Source organism: Theropithecus gelada, chromosome 3 (assembly GCF_003255815.1).
Source record: "Theropithecus gelada isolate Dixy chromosome 3, Tgel_1.0, whole genome shotgun sequence".
Classification (NCBI taxonomy): Eukaryota; Metazoa; Chordata; class Mammalia; order Primates; family Cercopithecidae; genus Theropithecus; species Theropithecus gelada.
In genome coordinates, this window is record NC_037670.1 from 12127841 (window position 1) to 12154319 (window position 26479).

At 52.3% G+C, this 26479-nt stretch overlaps 1 protein-coding gene across 2 annotated transcripts; it reads right to left on the bottom strand.

Annotated features, from left to right (window-relative positions):
- Positions 1-20208: 20208 nt before the first annotated feature.
- Positions 20209-25491, bottom strand: TRIM56 (tripartite motif containing 56). Of its 2 annotated transcripts, XM_025380999.1 has the most exons (3): positions 25362-25491; positions 23763-23916; positions 20209-23610 (listed from the first exon to the last, which is right to left on the bottom strand). In XM_025380999.1, the coding sequence occupies exon 3, from the start codon at positions 23607-23609 to the stop codon at positions 21342-21344; it is 2268 nt and encodes a 755-aa protein (XP_025236784.1). In that variant the 5' UTR covers position 23610; positions 23763-23916; positions 25362-25491; the 3' UTR covers positions 20209-21341. The 2 variants fall into 2 exon arrangements, with proteins under 2 accessions (XP_025236784.1, XP_025236783.1); XM_025380998.1 differs by lacking the exon at positions 23763-23916 and having other exon boundaries at positions 25362-25461.
- Positions 25492-26479: the final 988 nt, after the last annotated feature.

Here is a 26479-nt window from a genome sequence, read left to right on the forward strand (position 1 = left end):
GAACAGAAATTCCAGCGGAAGGGAAACAATGCGTAGGGAATAGAGTCATCCGCACGGGGGCAAGGGAAGGGACAGGGCCTTCCTGCCCCAAGTGGGGTAAACAACCCAGGCCTGGGGAAGCCCACAGCAGCTAGCGTCTTCCAGGCAGGGCTGGAGTGCTGGGTGAGGCACCACCTTGGACCAGCTGGAAGAAATGTGTCCCTGCGCTGTTTTCTGGCCTTTCAAGGCTGATATGCTCCTATGGGGAGGAACAGGATTCCACTGCCAAAGTCAGGGGGATCAAGGGAAGAACTGGAGGAGGAATCAGCTAAAGAGGTTCCACTGTGGCTGAGGCCGCGATGGCCATAGCCCTCAGTGGCCAGTCAGCTGCTGGCCACCAAATAAGACCACCCTAGGTTTTTTTGTTTGTTTGTTTGTTTTCTATTTTTGTTTTGAGACAGGGTCTCTCTCTGTCACCCACGTTGGAGTTCAGAGGTATGATCACGGCTCACCACAGCCTCAAGCTCTAGGGCTCTAGTGATCCTCCCTCCTCAGCCTCCCTAGTAGCTGGGACCATAGGCGCATGGCAGCACACCCAGCACACCCAAAATTTAAAAAAAGTTCTAGAAATGGGGTCTCACTATGTTGCCCAAGCTGGTCTCAAACTCCTGGGCTTAAGCAATCCTTCTGTTTCGGCCTCGCGAAGTGCTGGTAATACAAGCATGAGCCACCATGCCCAGTGGGCTCCACGTTTAGGGCAGGATTTTCAGGAGCCAGAGCTTGTGGAAAGCTCCATTAGGGGTGAAAGAGGCCAGTCTAGGGCCACCCTCTGTGGTGCTACAGGGGAAAATTTCCTTTTCTTTCAGGGCCCAGACCAGGCTAGCCTTGAGCAGAGCAGGAATGAGCCTTCTCCCAGGGCTGGAAAAGAAGCTTCCATCTGGAAGGGGCAAAAGAAATGACACGGTGCCCCTGGGATCCCCAGCCCAGCCTCCCATGCTGGCAGGGCTGGAGGGAGGATTGACGCAAGGAGTCTGAAAATTCATGCCCGCCTTCGTCTGGATTTGTGGTTGCTTCTGTAATTTGTTTAGGTGGCTTTTGATCTGTGAAACCATTTGTTTTTCAGCTTTCAGGGTCTGCGTGTCTTTTTTTTTTTTTTTTTTTTTTTTTTTTTTGAGACAGAGTTTCACTCTTGTTGCCCAGGCTGGAGTGCAATGGTGCGATCTTGGCTCACCGCAACCTCTACCTCCCTGGTTCAAGCGATTCTCCTGCCTCAGCCTCCTGAACCATGCCTAGCTAATGTTTGTATTTTTAGTAGAGACGGGATTTCACCATGTTGGTCAGGCTGGTCTCGAACTCCTGACCTCAGGTGATCCGCCCGCCTCGGCCTCCCAAAGTGCTGGGATTACAGGCATGAGCCACTACGCCCGGCCCTGCTTGCCTTTTCTTTTTTGAAGTTCGCATCCCCAAACTGCAGCAATAACAGGGCTAAGATACATATAGCAGGTGCTGTTTGCTAGGCCCTGTTTCATACTCATTATTCTATTTCATTTTCACACAACTGAAAAATGGGTGATTGACAACCAGGCGTGGTGGCTCATGCCTGTAATCCCAACACTTTGGGAGGCCAGGGTGAGTGGATTACTTGAGCTCAGTAGTTTGAGACCAGCCTGGACAGTTTGGTGAAACACCATCTCTACTAAAAATACAAAATTAACCGGGCATGGTGGCAGGTGCCTGTAATCCCAGCTACTCAGGAGGCTGATGCAGGAAAATCACTTGAACCCGGAAGGTGGAGGCTTCAGTGAGCTAAAATGATGTCACTGCACTCCAGCCTGGGCAACAGAGTGAGAGTCTGTCTCTTAAAAAAAAGTTTTGAGGGAAGGGGCCAGTGAAGGGACTTATAGGGAGCAGTGGGACACACGGTGAGGGGCTTGAGCTATCCTGGGTTGGGAATGGGGGACAGGCATGCAAGGGTCACGTGGGGGGAACAGCTGAGATACTGAGAAACAGGATGAAGTCTGGTTAAGAGCTGGGGCTGCTGGAGCCAGTCTCTCTCTTAGCTGAGTGACTCTGAGCAAGATAGCAACTCCTCTATCTGTCAGTTTCCTCATCTTTCAAGTGAGAATAGGACCAATACCTTATTTTGTTATTTTAAGAGACAGAGTCTTTCTCTGTCATCCAGGCTGGAGTATAGTGGCATGAACATAGCTCACTCTAGCCTCGAACACCTGCCCTCAATCTACCCTCCCCCTCAGCCTCCAGAGTAGCTGGGACTACAGGTGCACGCCATCACACCCAGCTAATTATTAGTATTATTACTGGGTGTGTGTGTGGCGGGGGGCAGAAACAGAGTCTTGCTATGTTGTCCAGGCTGGTCTCCAGTTCCTGGCCTCAAGGGATCCTCCAGCCTCAGCCTTTCAAAGTGCTGGGATTACAGGCGTGAGCCCCCACATCTGGTCCCAATACCCATTTTAATTAATTAATTAATTAATTATTTTATTTTTTATTTTTTATTGAGATGGAGTCTCCCTCTGTCACCCAGGTTGGAGTGCAGTGGTGCAATCTCAGCTCACTGCAACCTCCACCTTCCGGGTTCAAGCAATTCTCACTGTGCCTGGCTGTGAGACCCTGTTTCAAACAAACAAACAAAAAACGGGTTTTAAGGAGATTTACACCGAGGGGCTATTGAGTGACCCATGAGATCAGATTAGGCCCCTAGAGAGGGGATGTGGGAGGCCTGGAGCAGACAGGGAAGGGTCCAGTGACCTTGGCATAGAGCAGAGGGGCATGGTGGGGGACAGGTTGGGAGGATGTCTCAGCCTGGAGTAGCAGAGTTAGTGTGCAGAAACTAGGTTGGAGGGTCTGGACATGGAGGACCCCAAAGGGCAGGCCATGGGATTTGCTCCGTGTGAGGGAACCTGGGGGAACCTCCTGTTTTCTTGTTCACTGCACATCACCTGCCCGCCTGGACCTGCTCTCTTAGTCACTCCTGTGCCAGCTGTTCTCTTCCCTGAAGCTCTGGGGAGGAGATGAGGCTCCCGTTATTCACAGCCTGAACCACGACGGCTGTCTCCCTCCAGGCACACTCCCCGGGTACAACCCAGCCTGCCAGCTCATTCCCCTAGGAGGCTGGCCCCAGACCCAGACAACCCGGGTCGTGCCAGGGACAGCAGATGCTTGGGGCCCTGCAGGCAGAGGCCTCTCCCTCCTCCTGAGCCCCTCAGCCCTGGGCTGGCCAGCTTGGTTCAAGGATCAGCATCTCAGGAAGCAGAGGCAGTTGTCGTGTGTCCGCGGCCTTGCTCCTGGACAGGGGACACCAGGGGAACTCCAGAGAGACCAACAGAGGAGTTTTAGGGTCTAGGAGGTTTGGGAGACCCCTTCAATTTCTAAGCCACCGATTTAGAGCTAACAGAAGCTGTTTTGCTTTGGGTGGATCTGGTGTCTCATTCTTGAACCTAAACTCTGGGAACTGGGCCCAGGGGACCTTGTCTTCAAGTCCCCATCCTTTCAGGAACTGATAAGCCAAACTCCATTTGCTCTTGTCTGTCTTTGGTAGTAGCTCATCAGGGAAATGGGGGCGGAGGCGGGGGCTGAGCCCAGAAGGAAAGCCCCAGACTCGGGAACCCCCCCACCCCCCACCTGTTGCCATTTCTGAGAATCCCGAGGGGCTCACGGGTAAGAGGTCATGTTGTGTCCAAAACACAGGCTGGTTTTCCAGGTTGAATCAGAGCCGGTCAGCAGCTCTGCAGCAGGTGGAGGGCAGCAGGGCTGTCCCCCTTGGCCTGGGCGAGATTCCCCACCCTCTCTCTCCAACAGGCTTTCCTGTCTAGTAGACCATTAGTTCCGCTGGCCGGATGAATGATCGTGCATGCGTGTGTGTGTGTGTGTGTTTGTGTTTGTGTAATGGGCATCTGTCAGGGCTGTGCTAATTACAGGGCCTCCCCAGGGCTCCCCACATTTCCCAACAATCCCAGTGATTCTTTTTTTTTTTTTTGAGACAGAGTCTTGCCCTGTTGCCCAGGCTGGAGTGCAGTGACGTGATTTCCGCTTGCTGCAATCTCCGCCTCCTGGGTTCAGGTGATTCTCCTACCTCAGCCTCCTGAGTAGCTGGGACCACAGGCATGTGCCACCATGCCTGGCTATTTTTTGTATTTTTAGTAGAGACAGGTTTCACCATGTTGGTCAGGCTGGTCTCGAACTCCTGACCTCAAGTGATCTACCTGTCTCGGCCTCCCAAAGTGCTGGGATTAAAGGCATGAGCTACCGCGCCCGGCCCCCTGTGCCTCTTGTGCAGGAGATGAGCAGAAGCTGTGTGGGTGAAAGGGGAAGCTGGGAAGTTATCTGTAAATGCGGGGTTGGGGGCACATCTCGATTTGCCACATCTGTTCCTCTCCTCCCATCACATGATCTGATTTTTGGTTTTGCCACCCATCTATTGCAATTAGGCAGGTCCACTCGCTGCCCCCACTTCAACTTCTGGGGGTCTTTTGCAGCCAGTCTCCCACCACACACATCATCTCTGCAATGTTGCCCCTCCTTTGCAGATCTGCGGTCCGCAGAGTCTTCTAGGGTTTCCACCTTTCCCCCAAAGCCACCCTCTGCTGTCTGTCCTTTGAACCTGAAAATTCTTGCAATAGGACCCACAGCATCACACACAGAGTTCAGCACTGGCTTGCTTTCCGCTGTCAGGGGTTTCAGACCAGCCTGGCCAACATGGCGAAATCCTGTCTCTACTAAAAATACTGCCATGTATTCATTTTGCTTTCCCTGCTGGATGGTAAGCGATTTAGGGGTTAGGAACTGTTTGGGTCTACACTTTCCTCCTATGCCCCTTAATACTGCATGATATGGGCCAAGTGCTCATGCCTGTAATCCCAGCACTTTGGGAGACTGAGATAGGAGAACCACTTGAGCCCAGGAGTTCAAGACCAGCCTGGGTAACATAGTGAGATCCCTCCTCTACAAAAAATAAAATAGTTATCTGGGCGTGGTGGCACATACCTGTGGTCCCAGGTACTCGGGAGGCTGAGGTGGGAGGATTGCTTAAGCCTAAGAGTTGGAGGCTACAGTGAGCTGTGCTCACACCACTGCATTCCAGGCTGGGTGACAGAGTGAGACCCTATCTCGAAAAAAAACAAAAACAGGCTGGGCACGGTGACTCACATTTGTAATCCCAGCACATTGGGAGGGTGAGGAGTGCGGATCACCTGAGGTCAGGAGTTCGAGACCAGCCTGGCCAACGTGGTGAAGCCCCATCTCTACTAAAAATACAAAAATCAGCCAGGCATGGTGGTGCACGCCTGTAATCCCAGCTACTTAGGAGGCTGAGGTGGGAGAATTGCTTGAACCAGGGAGGCGGAGGCTGCAGTGAGCTGAGATCACACCACTGCACTCCAGCCTAGGCGACAGAGCAAGACCTCATCTTAAAGCAAACAAACAAAAGCAAAAAAAGCCAAAAATGAACAAACAGAATACTGCACTGAACAAGGCATTGTCCTTGGGTCCGACAGTGAAGTGCTCCAAAGTGAACATGGCCTTCTGAGAACTTAATTAGGAAGAAACTCAGTTTAGGAGAGGATATTAGCCTTCTAGAAATTACCTTAGGCGACTGTCTGTCTGCAAATGTTCCAAATCCAATTAAGGAGACCTGGGAGGAACCTCAGAGGAGCCGATGCAATTGTTTGATGGCAACTTAGAGAAGCAACAGCATCGCTGTCTGTCTGAAGGAAAATGCCAATTTGAGGAGGGTGTTCTGTGGGCGTTAGGAGGGTGTTCTGCAGGCTTTAGAAAGGGGGGAATCCAGAGAGAGCATGCTTGGTGCTGGATCTCCAATTGTTCAGAAGAGTTGGTGTCCTGTCCCAAAAATGTCACTGCCCAGGACATGGGACAGATGTGTCCCCAAGTGGTGAGGATGTCTCTGATCATCATGGCTAGACTACAGCAGTCATTAGGATCATCCAACACCCTGCCCTGGCCTTGTTTTGTTGTTTTATTGTTTTATTTATTTTTATTTGAGACAGAGACTTGCTCTGTTGCCCAGGCTGGAGTGCAGTGGTGCAAGCTCAGCTCACTGCAACCTCCACCTCTCAGGTTCGAGTGATTCTCCTGTCTCAGCCTCCTGAATAGCTGGGATTACAGGTGAGTGCCACCATGCCTGGCTAATTTTTGTATTTTTAGTAGAGATGGGGTTTCACCATGTTAGCTAGTCTGGTCTTGAACTCCTGACCTCAGGCGATCCGTCCACCTTGGCCTCCCAAAGTGCTGGGATTACAGGCATAAGCCACTGTGCCTGGCCTATTTTTTTAATTAAGAGACAGTCTTGCTCTGTTATCCAGGCTTTAGTGCAGAGATGCCATCATAGCTCACTACAGCCTCAAACTTTCAGACTCAAACGGTCTTCTCACCTTAGCCTCTTGAGTAGCTGGGACAATAGGCACGCGCCACCATGCCTTGTTAATTTTTAAATATTTTGTAGAGACAGGCCAGGCTCAGTGGCTCATGCCTATAATCCCAACATTTTGAGAGGCCGAGGAGGGTGGATCATTTAAAGTCAGAAGTTTGAGACCAATCTGGCCAACATGGTGAAATCCCATCTCTACTAAAAATACAAAAATTAGCCGGGTGTGGTGGTGGGCGCCTGTAATCTCAGCTACTCAGGAGGCTGAGGCAAGAGAATGGCTTGAACCTGGGAGGCAGAGGTTGCAGTGACCCTAGATTGCGCCACTGCACTCCAGCCTGGGTAACAGAGCGAGACCGTGTCTCAAAAAAGAAAAAAAGTATGTTGTAGAGACAGGGTCTCATTATGTGGCCCAGGCTGGTCTTGAACTCCTGGGCTCAAGTGATCCTCCCGCCTCAACCTCCTGAGTAGCTGGAATTACAGGCACAAGTCACTGCCACCTGGTTTGTTTATGCTATTAATCTCATTTATTCCAGGAACCCCATGGCATGTCTTACTGTGATCATTTTACAGATGAAGAACAGAGGTTCAGAGAGGCTAAGTAACCTATGCAGAGGTCACCCAGTTAGTGAGTGGTGGAGCTGCGTTAAGCTCTCCTTGTCTTGAATCCCTGTGTTGGAAAGGCAGAGGGACCCAAGGTGGAGAGGATGCACCTTCTGTCTGAGGACAGGGGCTTCTGGAGGGAGGTTGGGCAGGACATAGAGGTGCTTGTGGAGGGCTCTGCCCCTCGCCTATGCCCAGCATTTGCCGGTGAGAGACAGACTTGGCAGCTGTGGTCCTCAGATGAGGACTAAATGATAAGAAATGGAGGGAAATTCCAGTCTTGATCCTTTGATGACGCAGGAGCTGGTCTGGTGCCCTGTCTGGGTACACCCTGACAGATCACAGAGATACACCCCCTTCCCCATCTAAACACCAAGGAGGCCGGGCTTGGTGGTTCATACCTGTAATCCCAGCACTTTGGGAGACTGAGGTGGGTGGATCCCCTGAGGTCAGGAGTTTGAGATCAGCCTGGGCAGCATGGCAAAATCTTGTCTCTACTAAAAATACAAAGATTAGTCAGGCATGCTGGCAGAGGCCTGTAGTCCCAGCTACTCAGGAGGCTGAGGCAGGAGAATCACTTGAACCTGGGAGGTGGAGGTTGCCTTGAGCCGAGATCGCACCACTGCACTCCAGGTTGGGCAACACAGCGAGATCCTATCTCAAAAAATAAACATAAACATTAAAAAAAAAAAAACACCAAAGAGGAGGGCCTTCCCTGGCCAAGTGCAGGACCCCTACAGGAGACACCAGGGGCTCTCTCGACAGGCTCTCCCATGGGTGGAGACACCCGCGCGTGTCTTCCTGAGGGGAGGAGGATCTGCATCCTGCCGCCTGTTGCTGATATTCAAGCGTCTCCATTCTTTTCTCCAGGGATTACATGGCAGCAAACAGTGGGGGAGAGATCAAAGCCCACGTGGCCGGCCTGGGACAGCTTTGTCAGCCTTGGCGAAGGCTGCACATGAGGGCTTCCGGGGAAGCCACACCCCACTTAATCTGGCCAATTTTTGGTTTGTTTCTGTATTGTTTTGGTTTTTTTTTTTTTTTTTTTTGAGACAAAGTCTCACTCTGCTGCCCAGGCTGGAGTGCAGTGGCGCGATCTCAGTTTGCTGCAACCTCCACCTCCCGGTTCAAGCGATTCTCGAGCCTCAGCCTCCCGAGTAGCGGAGATTACAGGTATGTGCCACTGGGCCTGGCTAATTTTTGCATTTTTAGTAGAAATGGGGTTTCACCATGTTGGCCAGGTTGGTCCTGACCTCAGGTGATCCACCCCCTTGTGGCATCCCAAAGTGCTGGGATTACAGCGTGAGCCACTGCGCCCAGCCTAATTTTTGTATTTTTAGTAGAGATGACGTTTTGCCATGTTGACCAGGGTGGTCCTGAACTCCTGACCTCAAATGATCCGCCCGCCTCAGCCTCCCAAAGTGCTGGGATTACAAGCGTGGGCCACCGCACCCGACCTCTGTTCACATTTCTGCTGTCTGGAGCTGAGCTTGTAGGGACAGCTCTGCGCACCCCAAAACCCCACTGCTCCAAGACACACCTTTTTCTGAAGACCAGTTCTGCAGGTGGAGGGCAGGGGGTGCCAGGTCCGGGAGCCTCGGGCCAGCTTGAACCCATACCCACTCTCCTTCCACCTCACCTGCCTGGTCCTACGCTGCCCTGTGTCTCTGTGAACTCCCTGTTTTCCTGCCAGAAAGAAATCTTAGCTGAGGGGAAACTGTACCTCAGGGCAGAGATATATTTTGTGGGACGGAATGAGGTCACACGTGAAGTTGGTGGGCAGGGAGATAGAGAAAAACACTGGGAAGATGAAGTGGGGTGTGGCATTCCTGAAAAGTCTCTTGTGCAGACCCCCAGGGTGTGGTGAAGTTAACTGGTGACCTTGTTGCATAATCTCTCTAGCCTCACCTTCCTCATGGTTTTTTTGTTTGTTTGTTTTTGAGATGGAGTCTCGGAGTCTCGCTCTGTCACCAGGCTGGAGTGCAGTGGTGCGATCTCAGTTCACTGCAACCTCCACCTCCCAGGTTCGAGCAATTCTCCTGCCTCAGCCTCCCGAGTAGCTGGGATTACAAGCGTCTGCCACCACGTCTGGCTAATTTTTTTGGCATTTTTAGTAGAGACAGGATTTCACCATACTGGCTAGGCTGGTATTGAACTCCTGACCTTGTGATCCTCCCACCTTGGCCTCCTAAAGTGCTGGGTTTACAGGCGTGAACCACCGCACCCTGCCTATTTCTTTGTTTTTGAGACAGGGTCTAGCTCTGTAGCCCAGCGTGGAGTGCAGTGGTGTAGTCATGGCTCGCTGCAGCCTCAACCTCCCAGACTCAGATGATCCTCCCAATTCGGCCTCCCAAGTAGCTGAAACTACAGGTACACGCCACAACATCTGGCTAAGTTTTTGTATTTTTTGTGGAGATGGGATTTCGCCATGTTGCCCAGGCTGGTCTCAAACTCCTGGGCTCAGGCGATACACTGGCTTCTGCCTCCCAAAGTGCTGAGATTATAGGCATGAGCCAACACATCTAGCTACCTTCCTCATCTTTAATATGAGGATGGTCAGGAGCAGTGGCTCATGCCTGTAATCCCAGCACTTTGGGAGGCTGAGGCGGGTGGATCACTTAAGGTTCCAGAGCAGCCTGGCCAACATGGTGAAATCCCATCTCTACCAAAAATACAAAAATTAGCCGGGCATGGTGGCACATGCCTGTAATCCCAGCTACTTGGAAGGCTGGGGCAGGAGAATCGCTTGAACCCAGGAGATGGAGGTTGCAGTGAGCCGAGATCGCACTACTACACTCTAGCCTGGGCGAAAGAGCGAAACGCCATCTCAAAAATAAATAAATAAATAAATAAATAAATAAATAAAAAAAATGGGGATGGGAGTGATACCCCCCCCCCACATAGAATTGCTGAGAGAACTAAAAGAGAATCCACGTGGTGTGCACGGCAAGCAGAAAGGCGCCTGGCTGGGAGGAAATGTACACTGCATCCCACTATCATTCCTGCATGCGTTCACTCATTCACGCATTCAGCATGCACTATAGTTCAGGCACTATTCCAGACCTATCAGTGAACAAAGCACAGTCCCCCGTCCTCATGGGGCTTGCATTCTACAGGGGTTGAAAATCAGTAACAATAAGCAGAATACATAATGAAAGGGTAGAGTATGTTAGAAAAAGTTAGAGAGATATGGAAAAATAAAAAGCCCAGCAGGGAGGGGTTATTATCTTTCTGTTTGTTTTGTTTCGAGACAGGGTCTCGCTCTGTTGCCCAGGCTGGAGTGCAGTGGTGCAATCTCAGTTTACTGCAACCTCCACCTCCTAGAATCAAGTGATCCTCCTGCTCTCAGCCTCCCAAGTAGCTGGGATTACAAGTGCACACAACCACACCCAGCTAATTTTAAAACTTTTTGTAGAGATGGTGTCTCGCTATACTGCCCAGGTTGGTCTCGAACTCCTGGGTTCAAGTGATCCTCCTTCCTTGGCCTCACAAAGCTCTGGGATGACAGGCATGAGCCCCTGCGCTTGAATAACTTCATTCTTACTCATGCCTCCCTTCCAAGGAAAGGAATAATATAATAAATCTCTTTTGCAGAAGGGCCTCACCCCCTCAATAGAGTTGCTGCCTGCCCTGGAGGGTATATGCGATCTGAATGAAAATGACTAGGTTTTAGCATACATTCACTCACTTGTTATTTCAACCAACAGATATCTCCAAATTACCTGATTATGGAGTGCCCACTATGAATTAGAAGCCCTTGTCCCCCTGAAGGGTTTTGTAGGCAGAGAAAGAGCTGCATGTGATTTAAGTTAGACAGTGAGGCTGGTTGCGGTGGCTCATGCCCGTAATCCCAGCACTCTGGAAGGCTGAGACGGGCGGATCACTAGAGGTCAGGAGTTCGAGACCAGCCTGGCCAACATAGTGAAACCCTGTCTCTACTAAAAATAGAAAAAATAGCTGGGCTTGGTGGTGTGAGCCTGTAATCCCAGCTACTCGGGGGGCTGAGGCAGGAGAATCACTTGGACCCGGGAGACAGAGGTTGCAGTGAGCTGAGATTGTACCACTGCATTCCAGCCTGGGTGACAGAGACTCTGTCTCAAAAAAAACAAAAAAAAGTTAGATGGTGATCAGAGCTGACAGGCATGACAGGCAGGCACTGCTGAAGGGAGTGAGGTCTGTGTGTGCGCCTCACTCTGCCGCCTCGTGCCGCCGGCCTCTCTCTAGACTCAGGGGTCTGCTGCACCTTGGCTTGCTTTGGCTGTTTTCTTCTATTAAGTGGATGGACTATCCCTAACCTACGATCACGGGAGGCAACATAGATACGGCTATTTCCAAGTGTGAAGAGATGTTTTCTGAGCTGGTCCCTGAGCAAAAATATCAAGCCCCGAGAGACCCATTCCCCAGCCCCCAGGAGCAGGGAGGGACGCCGTGGCCATCTGCCCAGCCATGTACCCAGCCTGCGCCATCTCCCTCCTTCTCCTCTTCTCCGGCATGGGCTTCGTTGCTGTCCTTGGGAGGCCAACCTAACCCACCGAAACAGTGAAGAGGAGGGAGGAGCAGAGTCTCTTGTTGCAGATACTGCTGCTCACCAAGGCTGTGGGGAGCAAAAGTGACCCCTGCATTTCTGGGGCTGTGACTGCACCAGTGCAAAGGAGGAGAGATCAGGTCTGAGGGAGGAGGCTTGGCCACATGGCTAAGAACCCGTGTGTGTCCGACCGCAGAGGCAGATGCTCCGCCTTGGGGTTAGGAGCTGGGAACAGGCCGTTCTCCCTACAGTCACTGCTCACATGGACCACAGTGATCTCTCCTGCCACCGGCCCCCTCAGCTGCTGACTCATGCTCCCCAGGGTTGGCAGAGGCGCCGGTCCAACTGGCTGAGTCATCAGAGGATGAATTGCAGAATTCTTATTCAGGCTGTCACCGGCAGCCGAGGGCCCTGCTCCCCCGCCAAGTCATTCAAAGCATTCCCTCCCCCCTTGTCATTGCGTCTCTGTCTCAGTCTCTGTCTTGGGGGCCTTGAACAGGATGCCAGCAGGGTGCTTGGGGTGTCTCTGAGCACCCCACTTAGGTCAAAATTCCAGACCTCTCCTAATAGGGACAGGGGCCTGGTTTATTAGCACGGGGCAGCATCTCAGATCTTTTTTGTTTGTTTATTTGAGACAGAGTTTCGCTGTTGTTACCCATGCTGGAGTGCAATGGTGTGATCTTGACTCACTGCAACCTCTGCCTCCCGGGTTCAAGCGATTCTTCTGCCTCAGCCTCCCGAGTAGCTGGGATTACAGGCATGCGACACCACACCTGGCTAATTTTGTATTTTTAGTAGAGACAGGGTTTCACCACGTTGGTCAGGCTGGTCTTGAACTCCCAACCTCAGGTGATCCACCCGCCTCAGCCTCCCAAAGTGCTGGGATTACAGGCATGAGCCACTGTGCCCGGCTTAGCATCTCAGATCTTATTTCATTCACTCACTCATCTTATAAATGAGAAAACAGAGATACAGATAGGCTCGAGTGACTTGGCCAGGATTCGAGTTGCTTGAGAAGGCAGAGAACTGGGCATCGGATGCTAGGAAGGGCAGCTTTGGAGTCAGACAATTCTCAGTCTAAATCGAAATCGACTTATTCTAAGCAAGCCTCACCAAGCCTCGGTTGGTTTTCTCATCTGTAACAGAATGTGAAGGCTTCCGGGAGTTAATGGATAGGTAGCAGGCGGCGGCAAGATCTCAGCCACTGCTATTGGATCTCCTGTATTTGATGCGGAGGCCAGAGGCTGAGATCATTCCTCTTCCTCTTTGGGAAAACTTGGAGGGGAGAGGAAGAAGCCTTTTTTGGGGGCTCTTGGATACCAGGTTAGGGGACTGGGTTTGGCCAGTAGGCAGATGTTCCTAGAAACCCTGCCCCTGCAGGGAGGACCCCAAATGCCATAGGCTGGAAAGTACCCACAGATGCAGCCAGATGCGACAGCTCAGGCCTGTAATCCCAGTGCTTTGAGAGGCCGAGGTGGGCGGATGGCTTGAGCCCAGGAGTTTGAGAGCAGCCTGACCAACATGGCGAAACCCCATCTCTACAAAAAAATACAAAAATTAGCTGGGTGTGGTGGCAGGCGCCTGTAATCCCAGCTACTCGGGGGACTGAGGCAGGAGAATCACTTGAACCTGGGAGGCAGAGGCTGCCGTGAGCCGAGATCGCACCACTGCCCTCCAGCCTGGGTGACAAAGTGAGACCCTGTCTCAAAAAACAAAATAAAAAAAGTTGGCCAGGCGCGGTGGCTCATGCCTGTAATCCCAGCACTTTGGGAGGCCAAGGCGGGCAGATCACAAGGTCAGGAGTTCAAGACCAGCCTGGCTAATATGGTGAAACCTTGTCTCTACTAAAAATACCAAAATTAGCAGGGCGTGGTGGTGGGTGCCTGTAATCCCAGCTACTCGGGAGACTGAGGCAGGAGAATTGCTTGAACCTAGGAGGCGGAGGTTGCAGTGAACTGAGATTGCGCCATCGCACTCCAGCCTGGATGACAGAGACTCCATCTCAAAAAAAAAAAAAACAATTAAAAAAATAAAAAAGGGAAGGTATCCACAGATGCTTGTTTGGCTCCCCCAAACCAAAAAACAGACAAAGCCCCATGTGGTGGGCACAGCCACCATGACCCGGGTCCCTCATGCACGTCCTGCACATCACACCTGCATGTGCCCAGGCGGAGCCCTGCACGGGTCAGCACGGGCCAGATCACCTGCTGGTTCCCACCCAGGGTTGGCTGGTTCCCACCCAGGTTGGCATGATTCTGCAATGTCCCCAAGGAATCTGTGTGGCCACCCTGGGAGCTACCTTCCACTGGGTGGCGTTGATGACCTGATTTCCTTCACTATCTGGGCCTGGGTGTTAAAGGCTCCCCGTATCCAGCCGGGCGCGGTGGCTCACACCTGAAATCCCAGCACTTTGGGAAGCTGAGGCGGGCAGATCACCTGAGGTCAGGAGTTCGAGACCAGCCCGGCCAACATGGTGAAACCCCGTCTCTACCAAAAATACAAAAATTACTGGGCGTGTTGGCACACACCTATAATCACAGCTACTTGAGAGGTTGAGGCAGGAGAATCGCTTGAACCTGGGAGGTGGAGGTTGTAGTGAGCCCAGATTGCGCCACTGCACTCCAGCCTGGCCGACAAGAGCGAAACTGTCTCAAAAAAAAGTTTTCCTGTATCCATAAACCCTTCTGAGAAACGGTTGCAATTTTTCAAAAGAACTTTATTAAGAAACAGACGAAAGATACAAAATTCCCATCTGAGAAAGTTTCCCATTTTTTCAAAAGAACTTTATTAAGAAACACAGGAAAGATACAAAATCCATAACCAAAGGAATTGAAGAGTTTATAGCACACTGGGTTTACCCCATGGCAATGTAGAGAAATGGGCTGGGCTGGTGCTCAGTCACTAGGCACCGAAGCCCTGATTCCTCATCTTCAACCCAGTATCTCTTGGTTGCTAAGCCAACCAGTTCCAACTTTCTCTGGAGACAAGTCAGGTTGCCCACCCAAATCTCCTTCCTAATCTCTTTATACACAGGCCCTCTTCTATCTGGTCCCTAATATTTCTCACCCAGCACCTCAGGTGAGATCGTGTCTGATGTTGCTGTACTTTGTACACTGCTCCAATCACAGGAGTCTGCCGTTTCTAGAAAATCTATTTTGGCTCCTGTCCTGATCCATTTCATAAACTGCATTCACAATCCAGTTGGGTAGTCTAATTTCGCTTCCTCCTGTCAAGTTACCTACTTTCCCAAGTCTGCATCTGAACTTGGTCTTTCTCCTGCTAATAACGTCTCCCCGGGTACTCTGTCTGGCAGTTCTTTACCCCAGCTCATCCAAGACTTTCTCCCCAGTACAGAAGTCTGCACCCTTTTCCAGTCTCCCACTTAATTTATGGGATAGCCCTAGTTCTCTGCTTACCTTTCAAGGAGAGATAATCGGAGACCTTGATCTTGGCACTTAACTGTCCAACCCTGCCCAGCTCAGGTCACCAACCTCATCAATTTCCTTGCAAAACTTTTGACTTCTGCCTTGGACTTTTGCCCCTTAGAATTTTATTTCTGCAGATTTAGAATATGGCATTGCTTTATAGATACCGTAATAATAAGGCTATAAGAGAAGGAGAGTTACTCCCTTTCTTTTTTTTTTTTTTTTTGAGACGGAGTCTCGCTCTGTCACCCAGGCTGGAGTGCAGTGGCCGGACCTCAGCTCACAGCAAGCTCTGCCTCCCGGGTTTACGCCATTCTCCTGCCTCAGCCTCCCGAGTAGCTGGGACTACAGGCGCCCGCCACCTCGCCCGGCTAGTTTTTTTTTTTTTTTTGTATTTTTTAGTAGAGACGGGGTTTCACCGTGTTAGCCAGGATGGTCTCGATCTCCTGACCTCGTGATCCGCCCGTCTCGGCCTCCCAAAGTGCTGGGATTACAGGCTTGAGCCACCGCGCCCGGCCGAGTTACTCCCTTTCTAAATGATGTTTTCTCTAGACTCTCAAAAGATTGGGCTACTCTTTCCATTTTTCACTTTTCCTAAATGTCTACGGTTATGGGTCCTTAACTAATACGGTCTGATTCTTAGCTGGCTTTTAGGAATGGCATTACATTTCAGCAAGCTGGTCGTTGGTCCCTTCTATTCCTGAAGTCACTGTTGTGACTTCAGATATGGTTTCTTCAAGTAACTGCTGGAAAGCAAAACAAAATGGTCTCCGCTAAAGGAGAAGCTGATTTGCAGGAAGCTCTACTCCGGTGTTCCAGAGCTTTCACCACACAACACATGTACCTAACATCCTCATACACGCTTATGCTGATGGAGGGGTACCAGGTGGGTACAAGTCAGTCGAACCTTTTCCTAACTGATACCTTGGATTTGAGCTTTATGGTGTCCAAAATACTTCTCTACATTTCTCATGCAGGCCTCACAGCAGCTCTGTGAAGTGGGCATGTGGATGTCATCATCCCAACGTTACTGATGTATAAACTGAGGCTCAGAGAGGTTAAGGAACTAGACCAAGATCACACAGCTGTTTAGTGCAGAGCCAGCATTCAACTCAGGTCTCTGCTCCCTCATTCTCTTCCCATTTCTTGGCACCAAGAATATGAAAGAGGTTTTCTACTTCCCTCCTCTCCACCCAAACAGGATTTTCTTTTCACTGGTCCATCCATGCACAACCTAGTCAGTTCCGAACAGGAAAAGGAACAATCTATCAAGTTAATTGTCACAATCCCAGGTGTGGTGCAGTGGGCTGGGGTGAAACATTTTGCTGTATCTTTCATGATGTTCCTGATTTCTCTCTTTCTCTCTCTCTCTCTTTCTTTTTTTTCTCTTTTTGAGACAGGGTCTTACTCTGTTGCCCAGCCTGGAGTGCAGTGGTACGATCTCAGCTCACTGCAACCTCTGCCTCCTGGGTTCAAGCGATTCTCCCACCTCAGCCTCCCGAGTAGCTGGGATTACAGGCATGCACCACCACACCTGGCTAATTTTTGTATTTTTAGTAGAGATGGGGTTTCACCATGTTGGCCAGGCTGATCTTGAACTCCTGACCTCAGGTCATTCACCCACCTCAGCCTCCCTAAGTGCTGGGATTACAAGCGTGTTCCTGGTCTCTTTGCATCTGCGATATAACTAGGAACTCTGCTTTAGTCCTAAGCAGGGCTTTCTATCAGGTCCCCAGGCCACCCAATTACAGTGTTGGAGATTTTACCTCCAGATTATGCTCAAGGCAGCACTTCCCATCCATGTTTCTCATTTTTCCAGTGTCCTCTGCTGCTCCCACCCCCTCACCTCTTTACGAAGAAAACTTAGTATTTCCCTCCATCTTACAATGCCCTGTGGATTCTTACAGCTTCCTCAGAAGCCACTTCGCGTCCCCATCTCTGGGGCACCTGTGGGACTATCTTCTTGCAGCCAGGTGATGCTTCATTTCTGAAGGTCTCTATTCCTGTTGTGCCCCCTGGGTGGGCCACGTGGCTAGAATCATTTCACCAGGCAGGACCGCTGCCCATGGCTCCCATGCAACTCCAGAGAGCTGCTGTTTCCACCCCAAGGTGTGCGATCCCCTACAGTACACAGTTCCCAGTTACCCCCTCCACATGCACAGAAGCGGGACATCTCGACCTCATCTCTCCCTCTTTTTTTTTTTTTCCCCCTTTAGGAAATCAGGTTTCGCTCTGTCACTCAGGTTGGAGTGCAGTGGCACAATCGGAGCTCACTGCAGCCTTGAACTCCTGGGCTTGAGCAATTTCCCACCTCAGCCTCCAGAGCAGTTGGGACTACGGGTGCATGCCACTACCTCTGGCTAATTTAAAAATTTTTTTTTAGAGATGGGGTCTTGCTATGTTGCCCAGCCTGGTCTTGAACTCCTGACCTCAAGCCATCCAGCCTTGGCCACGCAAAGTGCTGAGATAAGAGGAGAGACTACTGCGCCTGGCCCAGTCTTATCTTTGTTTTTTTTTTTTTTTGACGCGGAGCCCAGCCTTGGGAGGCAGATGCTGAACCGTGTCCACAGTGCCCCCTACTGGAGATTCCTCACAAGCCGAGGTTTTGGAGGTGGGAAAGCTTTGGAAAGAGTTGTACCATCGTCTCATCCCTTTCTAGATATTAATTCACTTCACAGACATTCACTAAGCACCTACTATGAGCTATGAGCTATCACAGTGCTGGCTCTGCAGACAGAGCTGCAATGAAGACAGACGCCGTTCCCCGCGCCCCCCTCTCCCCGACACCCCCACATGTAGCTGATCCCTATTCTAGTTGGTCTCCTAGAAATTCCACTTGGTTTCCAGTTGGTCTGAGTTATTTGGTGAACTCAATAAAACTTCCAGACACTCCAAGATAATTCGATCACCTGGCAGGGGGGACCTGACCTTTGCAAACCTTCCCAGAGCGGTTCCTTGGTCTGCCACCTTGCCCCAATGGCCCTGCCTCCTGGCTGAGAACCAGCCAGCTGGGATCCTCCTCCCTGGCTCCTGCCCCTTCTCTCATAGGACAATCTCATTTGTTCTGACACCTTCATTCTCAAACCCAGTAGTTATTGAGTATCACTTATAAACGTGTATTTCCTTGAAGCAAATATTCAAGCATGTATGTTATGTAATGGATAATAAAAACTGAAGTAGAAAGCTACACGTATGGATAATAGCACAAAATAACGAAAAACAAAACAAAAAACCCCAATCTCCCATATCAATGACTATTTACAAATTTCAAACCTATTTCTACTCAGTAATTATTCAGATGGATGTTTCCCTCGTTACTATCACTATTTGATCATAATTCCTGATTCTCCGTTTTTGAGGATTATGACTGTATCACATAACTATTTCTTCTCAATAGTTTTCATAGTTGTCATACATAAAGGCTCATTCCTCTAATAAACCACAATCTAGTTAGCTGTCACCCCACAGCTGAACAGTTTCCAGTTCTTGACTGTAATATAGAGAGCAGCCTCAAATGTCTGTATGCAAATAGTTTTTCTCTTACATTACTTTCCCGGAATGTATTCCCCAAAGTGAGACAACCTATTCTTATAATCATTTTTGTCATTCTTGCAAAGTCTTGCCAAATTATTCTCCAGGAAGCATCATTTTTATAGTGCCAGGAGTCTATTTCTCCACAAAATATTTTTAACATTTATTTTTGACCAATGCAAGTGCATTTAATTATCAATTTTTTATTTTTTTGAGATGGAGTCTCACTGTGACACCCAGGCTGGAGTGCAACGGCGCAATATTGGCTCACTGCAACCTCTGCCTCCCGCGTTCAAGCGATTCTCCTGCCTCAGCCTCCCCAGTAGCTGGGACTACAGGCATGTGCCACCACGCCTGGCTAATTTTTGTATTTTTAGTAGAGACGGGGTTTCACCGTAGTGGCCAGGCTGGTCTCGAACTCCCGACCTCAGGTGATCCACCCACCTCAGCCTCCCAAAGTGCTGGGATTACAGGCGTGAGCCACTGCGTCAGGCCTTTTTTTTTCCTTTTTAAAATTATTATTATTTTTCATTTTACTAATCCTTGCCTGCATACATTTCCTCCAGGGTGCAGAGCTTACGTCGTTCTTTGACCAAATACTGTTCTAGTCACCGCATGTATTACAGACCAAGCTTATCCTCGTCAAATCAAATCTACACAGTTTTCCCAGCTTCTTGGTTTTCTTTCTCTCTCTCTCTTTCTTCTTCTTCTTTTTTTTTTTTTTTTGAGACGGAGTTTCATTCTTGTTACCCAGGCTGGAGTGCAATGGTGCGATCTCAGCTCACTGCAACCTCTGCTTCCTAGGTTCAAATGATTCTCCTGCCTCAGCCTCCCAAGTAGCTGGGATTACAGGCACCCGCTCCCACGCCTAGCTAATTTTTGTATTTTTAGTAGAGATGGGGTTTCTCCACGTTGGCCAGGCTGGTCTCAAACTCCTGACCTCGGGTGATCCACCCACCCCAGCCTCCCAGAGTGCTGGGATTATAGGCATGAGCCACTGCACCTGGCCCTTGGTTTTCTTATAATCTTCATTATTCTTTGCTGTGCCTACCTTTGTAATTTTTAGATAATTGAATGTGTCCGCCCGGACTTTGATGATGTCCTCCACTGTTTCAATAAACAAGAAATGGTTCTCCCAGAAAGGGATTTTCTTTTCCCTCTACCTATGCCCTGCGCGTTCCATCTGGACTTGTCCAAAATCCCTCTGCTTCCCACGGATGCCCCACTGTCCATAGTCCCCACATTAAGACCCCCTTCTGCCATCTCTCAGCACCCCCTGGCTAAAAACGTTCTCCAAGCCTACTTGCCTCCTCAATTCCACCACTGCCACCACTCATGAAAAGGTCTGGTGGTCACAGCCCACCTCCGACAGGTTCCTCCCTTCTGGTTTGATGCCTCTATTCATCGCAGCCCTACTGCACCTTCCAGGTTTTCCTGGCACCCCCAAGTTCCCCTTGGCCTGCAGGGTTTAGCTGTTTCCCCAGCAATAGCGGCCCACAGAGGACAACTTCCTTCACCCCCTAGTTCAGCCGAGTGAAGGCCAACACATCTCAAAAGGAATTTTGCTGGAAAATGAGAAGGCAACACACAGACTCCGGGAAAAGGAAAGCCACCGAAACAGAAGCGTTGGAGCCTAGAGATTTTTCTATCCTGCGTACCTCTTCCCTCGGACTGGCTCCGCGGCTGCGTGGAGGGCTCCCCTGCTCTGATACTCAGAACTTGCTTTTTATTTTTTTTCATTTTTTTTCACACTCGATCTTAGCTGAGAAGTGATGGATAACCTGCTTTTTCTGTTTGTGTGTGTTTCTGTGTGTGTGTGTGTGTGTGTGTGTTTGAGACAGGGTCTGGAATGCAGTGGTGTGATCATAACTTACTGCAGCCTCAAACTCCTGGGCTCAAGGGATCCTCCCACCTCAGCCTCCTGAGTAGCTAGGTTGACAGGCATATGCTACTACACGCAGCTAATTTTTAATCTTTTGTAGAGATGGGGTCTCACTATGTTGCCCAGGCTGGTCTCAAACTCCTGGCCTCAAGCAATCCTGCTGCCACAGCCTCCCAAAGTGCTAGGATTATAGGCATGAGCCACTGCGCCTGGCAGAGTCTGTTTTTTTTTTTTTTTTTTTTTAAATTTTTAAATATTTAATCTTAGCCAAAGGCTGAGAAGCGATGGAGAACATGGATTTTTGGACATTAATTCTGCTGGGTTTGGTTTTCCAGTAGCCTATTCTCTTCGTAGCCTTTCAGCTTAACACCTCTTTGGCCCCAGCTGCTGTCTGCACTTGCAGCCCTCCTGTAAGCCAACCCTGTACTGCCACTGGTGGATGCCGTGGTTACAGGAGCTTCCTGCCTGTGGCTGGCAGAAGAGGCCATTTACTGTCCATTTGAAATCTCAGGCCTCCTCTGACTCTGTAGGACCCTGTGCCAGTCCGAGGGGGGCCAGGGTCTCAGCTCTGTTCCACAATGCACATGCCTGACCCACCATGGGCCCTTATTTGCCCCAAGACTCTCCCTCAGCTACTCTATCAGGAATGGTTTTGAAGAATGCAAATCAGGACAGGCTCACAAACCTCAGAAACCTAAACTATATAGCAGCGGTGGTGGTGGCAGCAGCCACCCACAAAAAGCGAGAGGCAGGTGAACCCCCAGCATTCCCCACCACCCACCACCACCTCCTCTGCTTCTTAGAGTTACGGTCACGCCACCACCCTTGGTCCCTATTCTCACACACTAGAAGACGGGTTAGCAGCTTGGCACTCCATGTTGCGAAGTTGCCAACCCCTGCCCTTCAGGAAAATGTCCTCGGCCGCCACCTCCCACAGACAGCTCTGCCTCCTTCCTGCCCTCTCCCTCCCCACTCCCTCCCACCCTAGTCATAGCCCCTTTAACTGTCTGGAGAACGGACCCGAAAGACATGGATGGTCCCGTTACTGAGGGACACAACCAGGTACCTGCCATCCACCATGGTGGTAACCCGGGGCTTTTCCAGGCCGTGGTAGGCTGTCAGGAAGTCTCCAAGGAGGGACCCCTTCGGGTCCAGGATCACCACCTTGTTGACTTCTCGAAGGGTCAGGAAGATGTAGCCCTTCTTATCCACAGACACAGAGCCCGGCTGGCAGCCATGCAGGCCTGGCCCCTTGTACTCCCCAACCACCTGGCCCAGCCCATCACAGATTACCACGCTATTCTGCTGCCAATCCGACCCCACGAAATGCCCCTGGGGGCTGGTGGTCAGAAACACCAGTGCCCGCAGGCCCCGGCTGGCCTTGCCCCCAGGAATGAACCGGGTGGCCAGGCTGCCTTCCATATTGTACACCTCCACGTGGCCCGCCACGCTGACAGCCACACGGTCCCCGCTTGGCAGTGCCGCCACCGCGTGGCTGGCCTGGGAGAGGCTCAGGGCCCGGCGCCACTGCACCTCGCCATCGGGGCTGATGAGATAGAGCCGTGCACCAGCGGAGAAGGCCACGGCGCTCTGCAGGGCAGCCACGCTGCAAGGGGAGCAGCCCTCAGGGACCGGCACGGTGCCCTTGTAGTCGCCGTTGAGGGAGAAGCATTTCAGCGCCCGATTCTGCTCATCCGCCACCAGGATCTCCCGAGGGCCGAAGGGACACAGTCCAGTGATCCGGGGGGACCGCTTGTCCCCAGGCATCCGCGTGGGGAAACTGCAGGAAAAGATGGGTCTGGGGAGGAGGCCAGAGCCGTCCAGGTTCGGGCCCAGGGCTGGGCTGGGCTCTCGGGAAATTGACTTGAGCCTGCCTTTGAACTTTTTCTTCTTGTTTGGTCTGCCACCCCTGTGGGGCTGGGGTCCTCCATCCTCGTGGGGTATCTGGGCCCTGTCCTCCTCCAAGGTCTGGACTCCGTCTTCTCGGGTTGTCTGGGCTTTTTCCTCTTTGGGGGTCTGGGCTCCATCTCTGGCCTGGGGTTGGACCCCACCCTGTCTCTCCGTCTTCGGCGCATCCTCTCTCCTGCTCTGGCTCTCCTCACCTCCCTGGGTACCAGCTCCGTCTTTCCCACCATCCTTCTGGGGCTGCTGCTCCTCAAAGGACAGCTGAAGCAGGTGGCAGTTCTTGTCCAGCAGCCCAGGATGGAGCTCCAGCTGCGGGAGCAGGCAGGGGGCCGGCCCCGGTGCCCAGGGGCAGCCCTGCAGCTGCCGGAGCCGCTGCGCAATTGCCCCTTCCAGGGAGAGGATCTCAGCCTCTCGCCCCAGGCTGAGTACCCGGCGGGCGAAGGCGGCTGCCGCTCTGGCCACCTGCTCACGGCCCTCGAGCTCTGCCAGCCTCCCCCGAGCAGCCTCTTCAGCAGCCTCCACGTGGGCTCGTAGCTGCCCCAGCACCTCCTGCTTCTGGGCCAGCAGGGCCCGGAGGACGCCCTCAGCCGCCTCCTCTACCTGTGTCCCCACCCGGGCCGCCTGCTCCCGCAGCCGGGCCAGCGCCTCCTTCTCCACCCTCCGCGCCGCCTCCAGCTCCACCAGGTTACTGTCCACACCGGCCAGCAGCTCCTCCAGGCCCGGCCTCCGGGCACGCACAGCCTCAGCCAGAGGTAAGCAGGGGTGGTCCAGGTGGGGGTCTAGGCGGCACTCTCTGCACAGCAACTGCGAGCAGGGCTGGCACAGGAAGCGCAGTGCCTCCCCGGGGTGCTGGGGACACTGGGCCGCCTGGCGCTCCCGGGCCTCCTCATCATACCATCCCGCCCTGTAGCCCACCAGGTCCACCACGCGGTGGGTGTGGGTCTGGCGGGTGCAGCGGTGCCCGTCGGCACAGGCCTGGCACAAGTCGTCGGCACAGTCCAGGCACCGGGCCGTGGCCGGCCCCCCGGCGCTGGTGCCACCCACCAGGGGACACAGGGCACAGGCTGGCTTCCCGGCACGCAGGTCTCCACAGGCTCGAGCCTTCACCAGGTCCAGCAGCCCATTGACGAAGAAGTTGGTCTTGAAGGCAGCCACACCCTCAGGTGGCACGGGCACGGTCTCACGACATTCGGGGCAGCGGATGCGGCTGCCATCGGCCAGCTGGCCCAGGCAGTCCTGGCAGTAGGTATGCAGGCAGGGCAGTGTCTTGGGTGCCTGCAGCTGCTCCAGGCAGATTTTACAGGCCAGAAAGTCACTGCTCAGGGCCTCTAGGAGGGAGGGCGAGGACCCGTGGGAAACCATGCTGCAGGCAGAGGCATCAGGATCAGAGTTGAGAACGCACCTTCACCAGCTCACCATCTAGCTTCTACCCCGACCCCCCACCGTCCTCAAGCCCCACGGGATCCCCAGGGCTAGGGGCTGACCCAATGGCCGGGAAGGAACCTAAGGTCTCACCTGAATGGCCAGGAACTTCCTTCTAGTCTTCTGAGGACTTGGGCCACTTGCTCTTGAGTGAAGGAACTGCCCTCCTCCCTCTTCTCCTCTTCCTCCACTTCCGTGTGTACATCCAGCAAACGTAAAAATGTCAATGCTACTTGTTGAATCAGACCTGCGAGAAATGACAAGACCAGGAGTCCCTGGCCTTAGCTAATGATCGAATCCTCAGCGTCCCCAGTTCATAGGCCTTGTGGCAAATGTGGTGCAAGCCCTCCTGTGTGCACAGGTACCGGGGTCCTGCTGTATGGGGTGCCAGGGTGCGAGGGGCAGGCAGTAAGGACACAGATGGGGATCCCAGTGGGCAGAGATGCCTAGGTCCTGCCAGTTAGGATAGGATCTTGCAGTAGTTTAGGGGGCTTTAGTCCTCCAAGCCCCATACACCTGCCTTCTTTTTATTTTATTTTATTTTACTTTTTAGCAATAGGGTCACCCTCTGTCACCCAGGCTGGAGTGCAGTGGTGCGATCATAGTTCACTGCAGCCTCAAACTCCTAGACTCAAGTCTCTCGAGTAGTTGGGAGTACAAGCATGTGCCACCACACCCAGCCTTTTTTTTTTTTTTTTTTTTTTGAGACAGAGTCTCACTCTGTTGTCCAGGCTGGAGTGCAGTTGTGCGATCTTGGCTCACTGCAACCTCCACCTGCCAGGTTCAAGTGATTCTCCTGTCTCAGCCTCCCAAGTAGCTGTGATTACAGGTGCGCACCATCATGCCTGGCTAATTTTTGTATGTTTAGTAGAAACAGAGTTTTGCTCTATTGGCCAGGCTGGTCTTGAACTCCTGACCTCAGGTGATCCGCCCTCCTCGGTCTCCCAAAGTGCTGGGATTATAGGCGTGAGTCACCACGCCCAGGCACCCTGGCCATTTTTTTAAAATTATCACTTTTTGTAGAGCTGGAGTCTTGCTATGTTGCCCAGGCTGGTCTCCAACTCCTGGCCTCAGGTGATCCTCCCGTCTAGGCCTCCCCAAAGCATTAGGATTACAGGCATGAACTACCGTGCCCACCTGGCCACACACCTGTCTTCTGCTAGACCTGGGGCAGTGTCATGGGTGGTGAAGGCCCCACTTCCTGCATTCAACAGTTTCTAAAGCGGATTCTGGAGCGGGCAGAAAAAAGGCCTAGGGGAAGGGCCGGCCCCCTTCCCGCTGCTGGCTCACCCTCCGATGGACTTGGCCTTGGCTTATCTCCTGGAGTTCTGTTCTTTTAGCTTTTCCTGCTGAACGCATTCCAGAAACCTCTGGAGGGAGGGAGTCCTGAGCTCCTGGCACAGTGGCTGAGACCTACTTGTTGGGCAGACTTGGTGGAACGTCCCCTTTTCTGGGCCCGGGAGGAGACCTCAGAGAGTGGGACGGGGTCTTTCTTGCAGGGACCTGTGGCCACGGAGCGGGAGGGAGGCGGGTGCAGTTTTCCGCCTGCCCTCTCCTCCTGCCTTCCGGGTGCCTCTTCCCCTCCGCGCTCCCCTCCCTTCCTCCTCCTCCCCCCGTGCTGTCTATCCCCTCCCCTCCCCCTACTCCCTCCGCTCAGTCCTTCCTATAGCTGTGCCGCCCCCAGCCCCTTACCTAGCCAGAGCGGATCTTGGCCTCTAGGATGGCGAGGGGGCCTGGGGCCTGGAGGCCGCTGTTGCTGGGTGCCTGAAAAAGAAACAAAACTGAAACTAATTGTACTTGTGGTGCAACTTCCGTCCCAGCCGGGGACACACCGACTCTCCTCGCACAGCCTCAGGCCCCGCCTTCCTCCCCACCCGGCCCTGTCCTCTCCCTCGGAGGCCCCCACCCCAGCAGTGGGCAGGCTTGGGCTGGAGTCCACCAGCCAGGTCTGTCTGTCAGTCCAGCCTCAGGGCTAAGTGTGTGTATGTCATAAACGGAACTACCTGAGGGCAGGTTCTCTGAGTAGAGGGTGGAGGGTCACAGGGTTTATTTGTGGGAAGAAATGAGGGCTCATCCGTGATTCAGAGACCAGGGTAACTAGACAGCAGGGCCCCAGGCAGGGTCTGCAGCTTTGCTAACACCCCTGGCAGGCAGGTGCCTGCAAAGCCTCATTTCATAAACCTTTGCTGAGCTGTAGGAGAGGTTGTGGGGGATCAGATAAGAAGCCTCAAGCTGAGGGAACAGCACAGGCTTCCTGGAGGAGGCATCAATGAGATGAGTTTAAAGAAGGCAGGAGGATATCTTGAGCCCAGGAGTTCAAGACCAGCCTGGGCAATATGGTGAGACCCAGTCTCCACAAAAAATTAAAAAACTAGCCGTGCATGGTAGCACATACCTGTAGTCTCAGATACTCAGGAGGCTGAAGCAGGAGGATCACTTGAGCCCAGGAGGTTGAGGCTGCAGTGAGCCATGATGGTGCCACTGCACTCCAGCCTGGAGGACAGAGCAAGACCCTGTCTAAAAAATAAATCAGGCCAGGCGCGGTGGCTCAAGCCTGTAATCCCAGCACTTTGGGAGGCCGAGATGGGCGCATCACGAGGTCAGGAGATCGAGACCATCCTGGCTAATACGGTGAAACCCTGTCTCTACTAAAAAATACAAAAACTAGCCGGTCGAGGTGGCGGGCGCCTGTAGTCCCAGCTACTCAGGAGGCTGAGGCAGGAGAATGGCGTAAACCCGGGAGGCGGAGCTTGCAGTGAGCTGAGATCCAGCCACTGCCCTCCAGCCTGGCCGACAGAGCGAGACTCCAT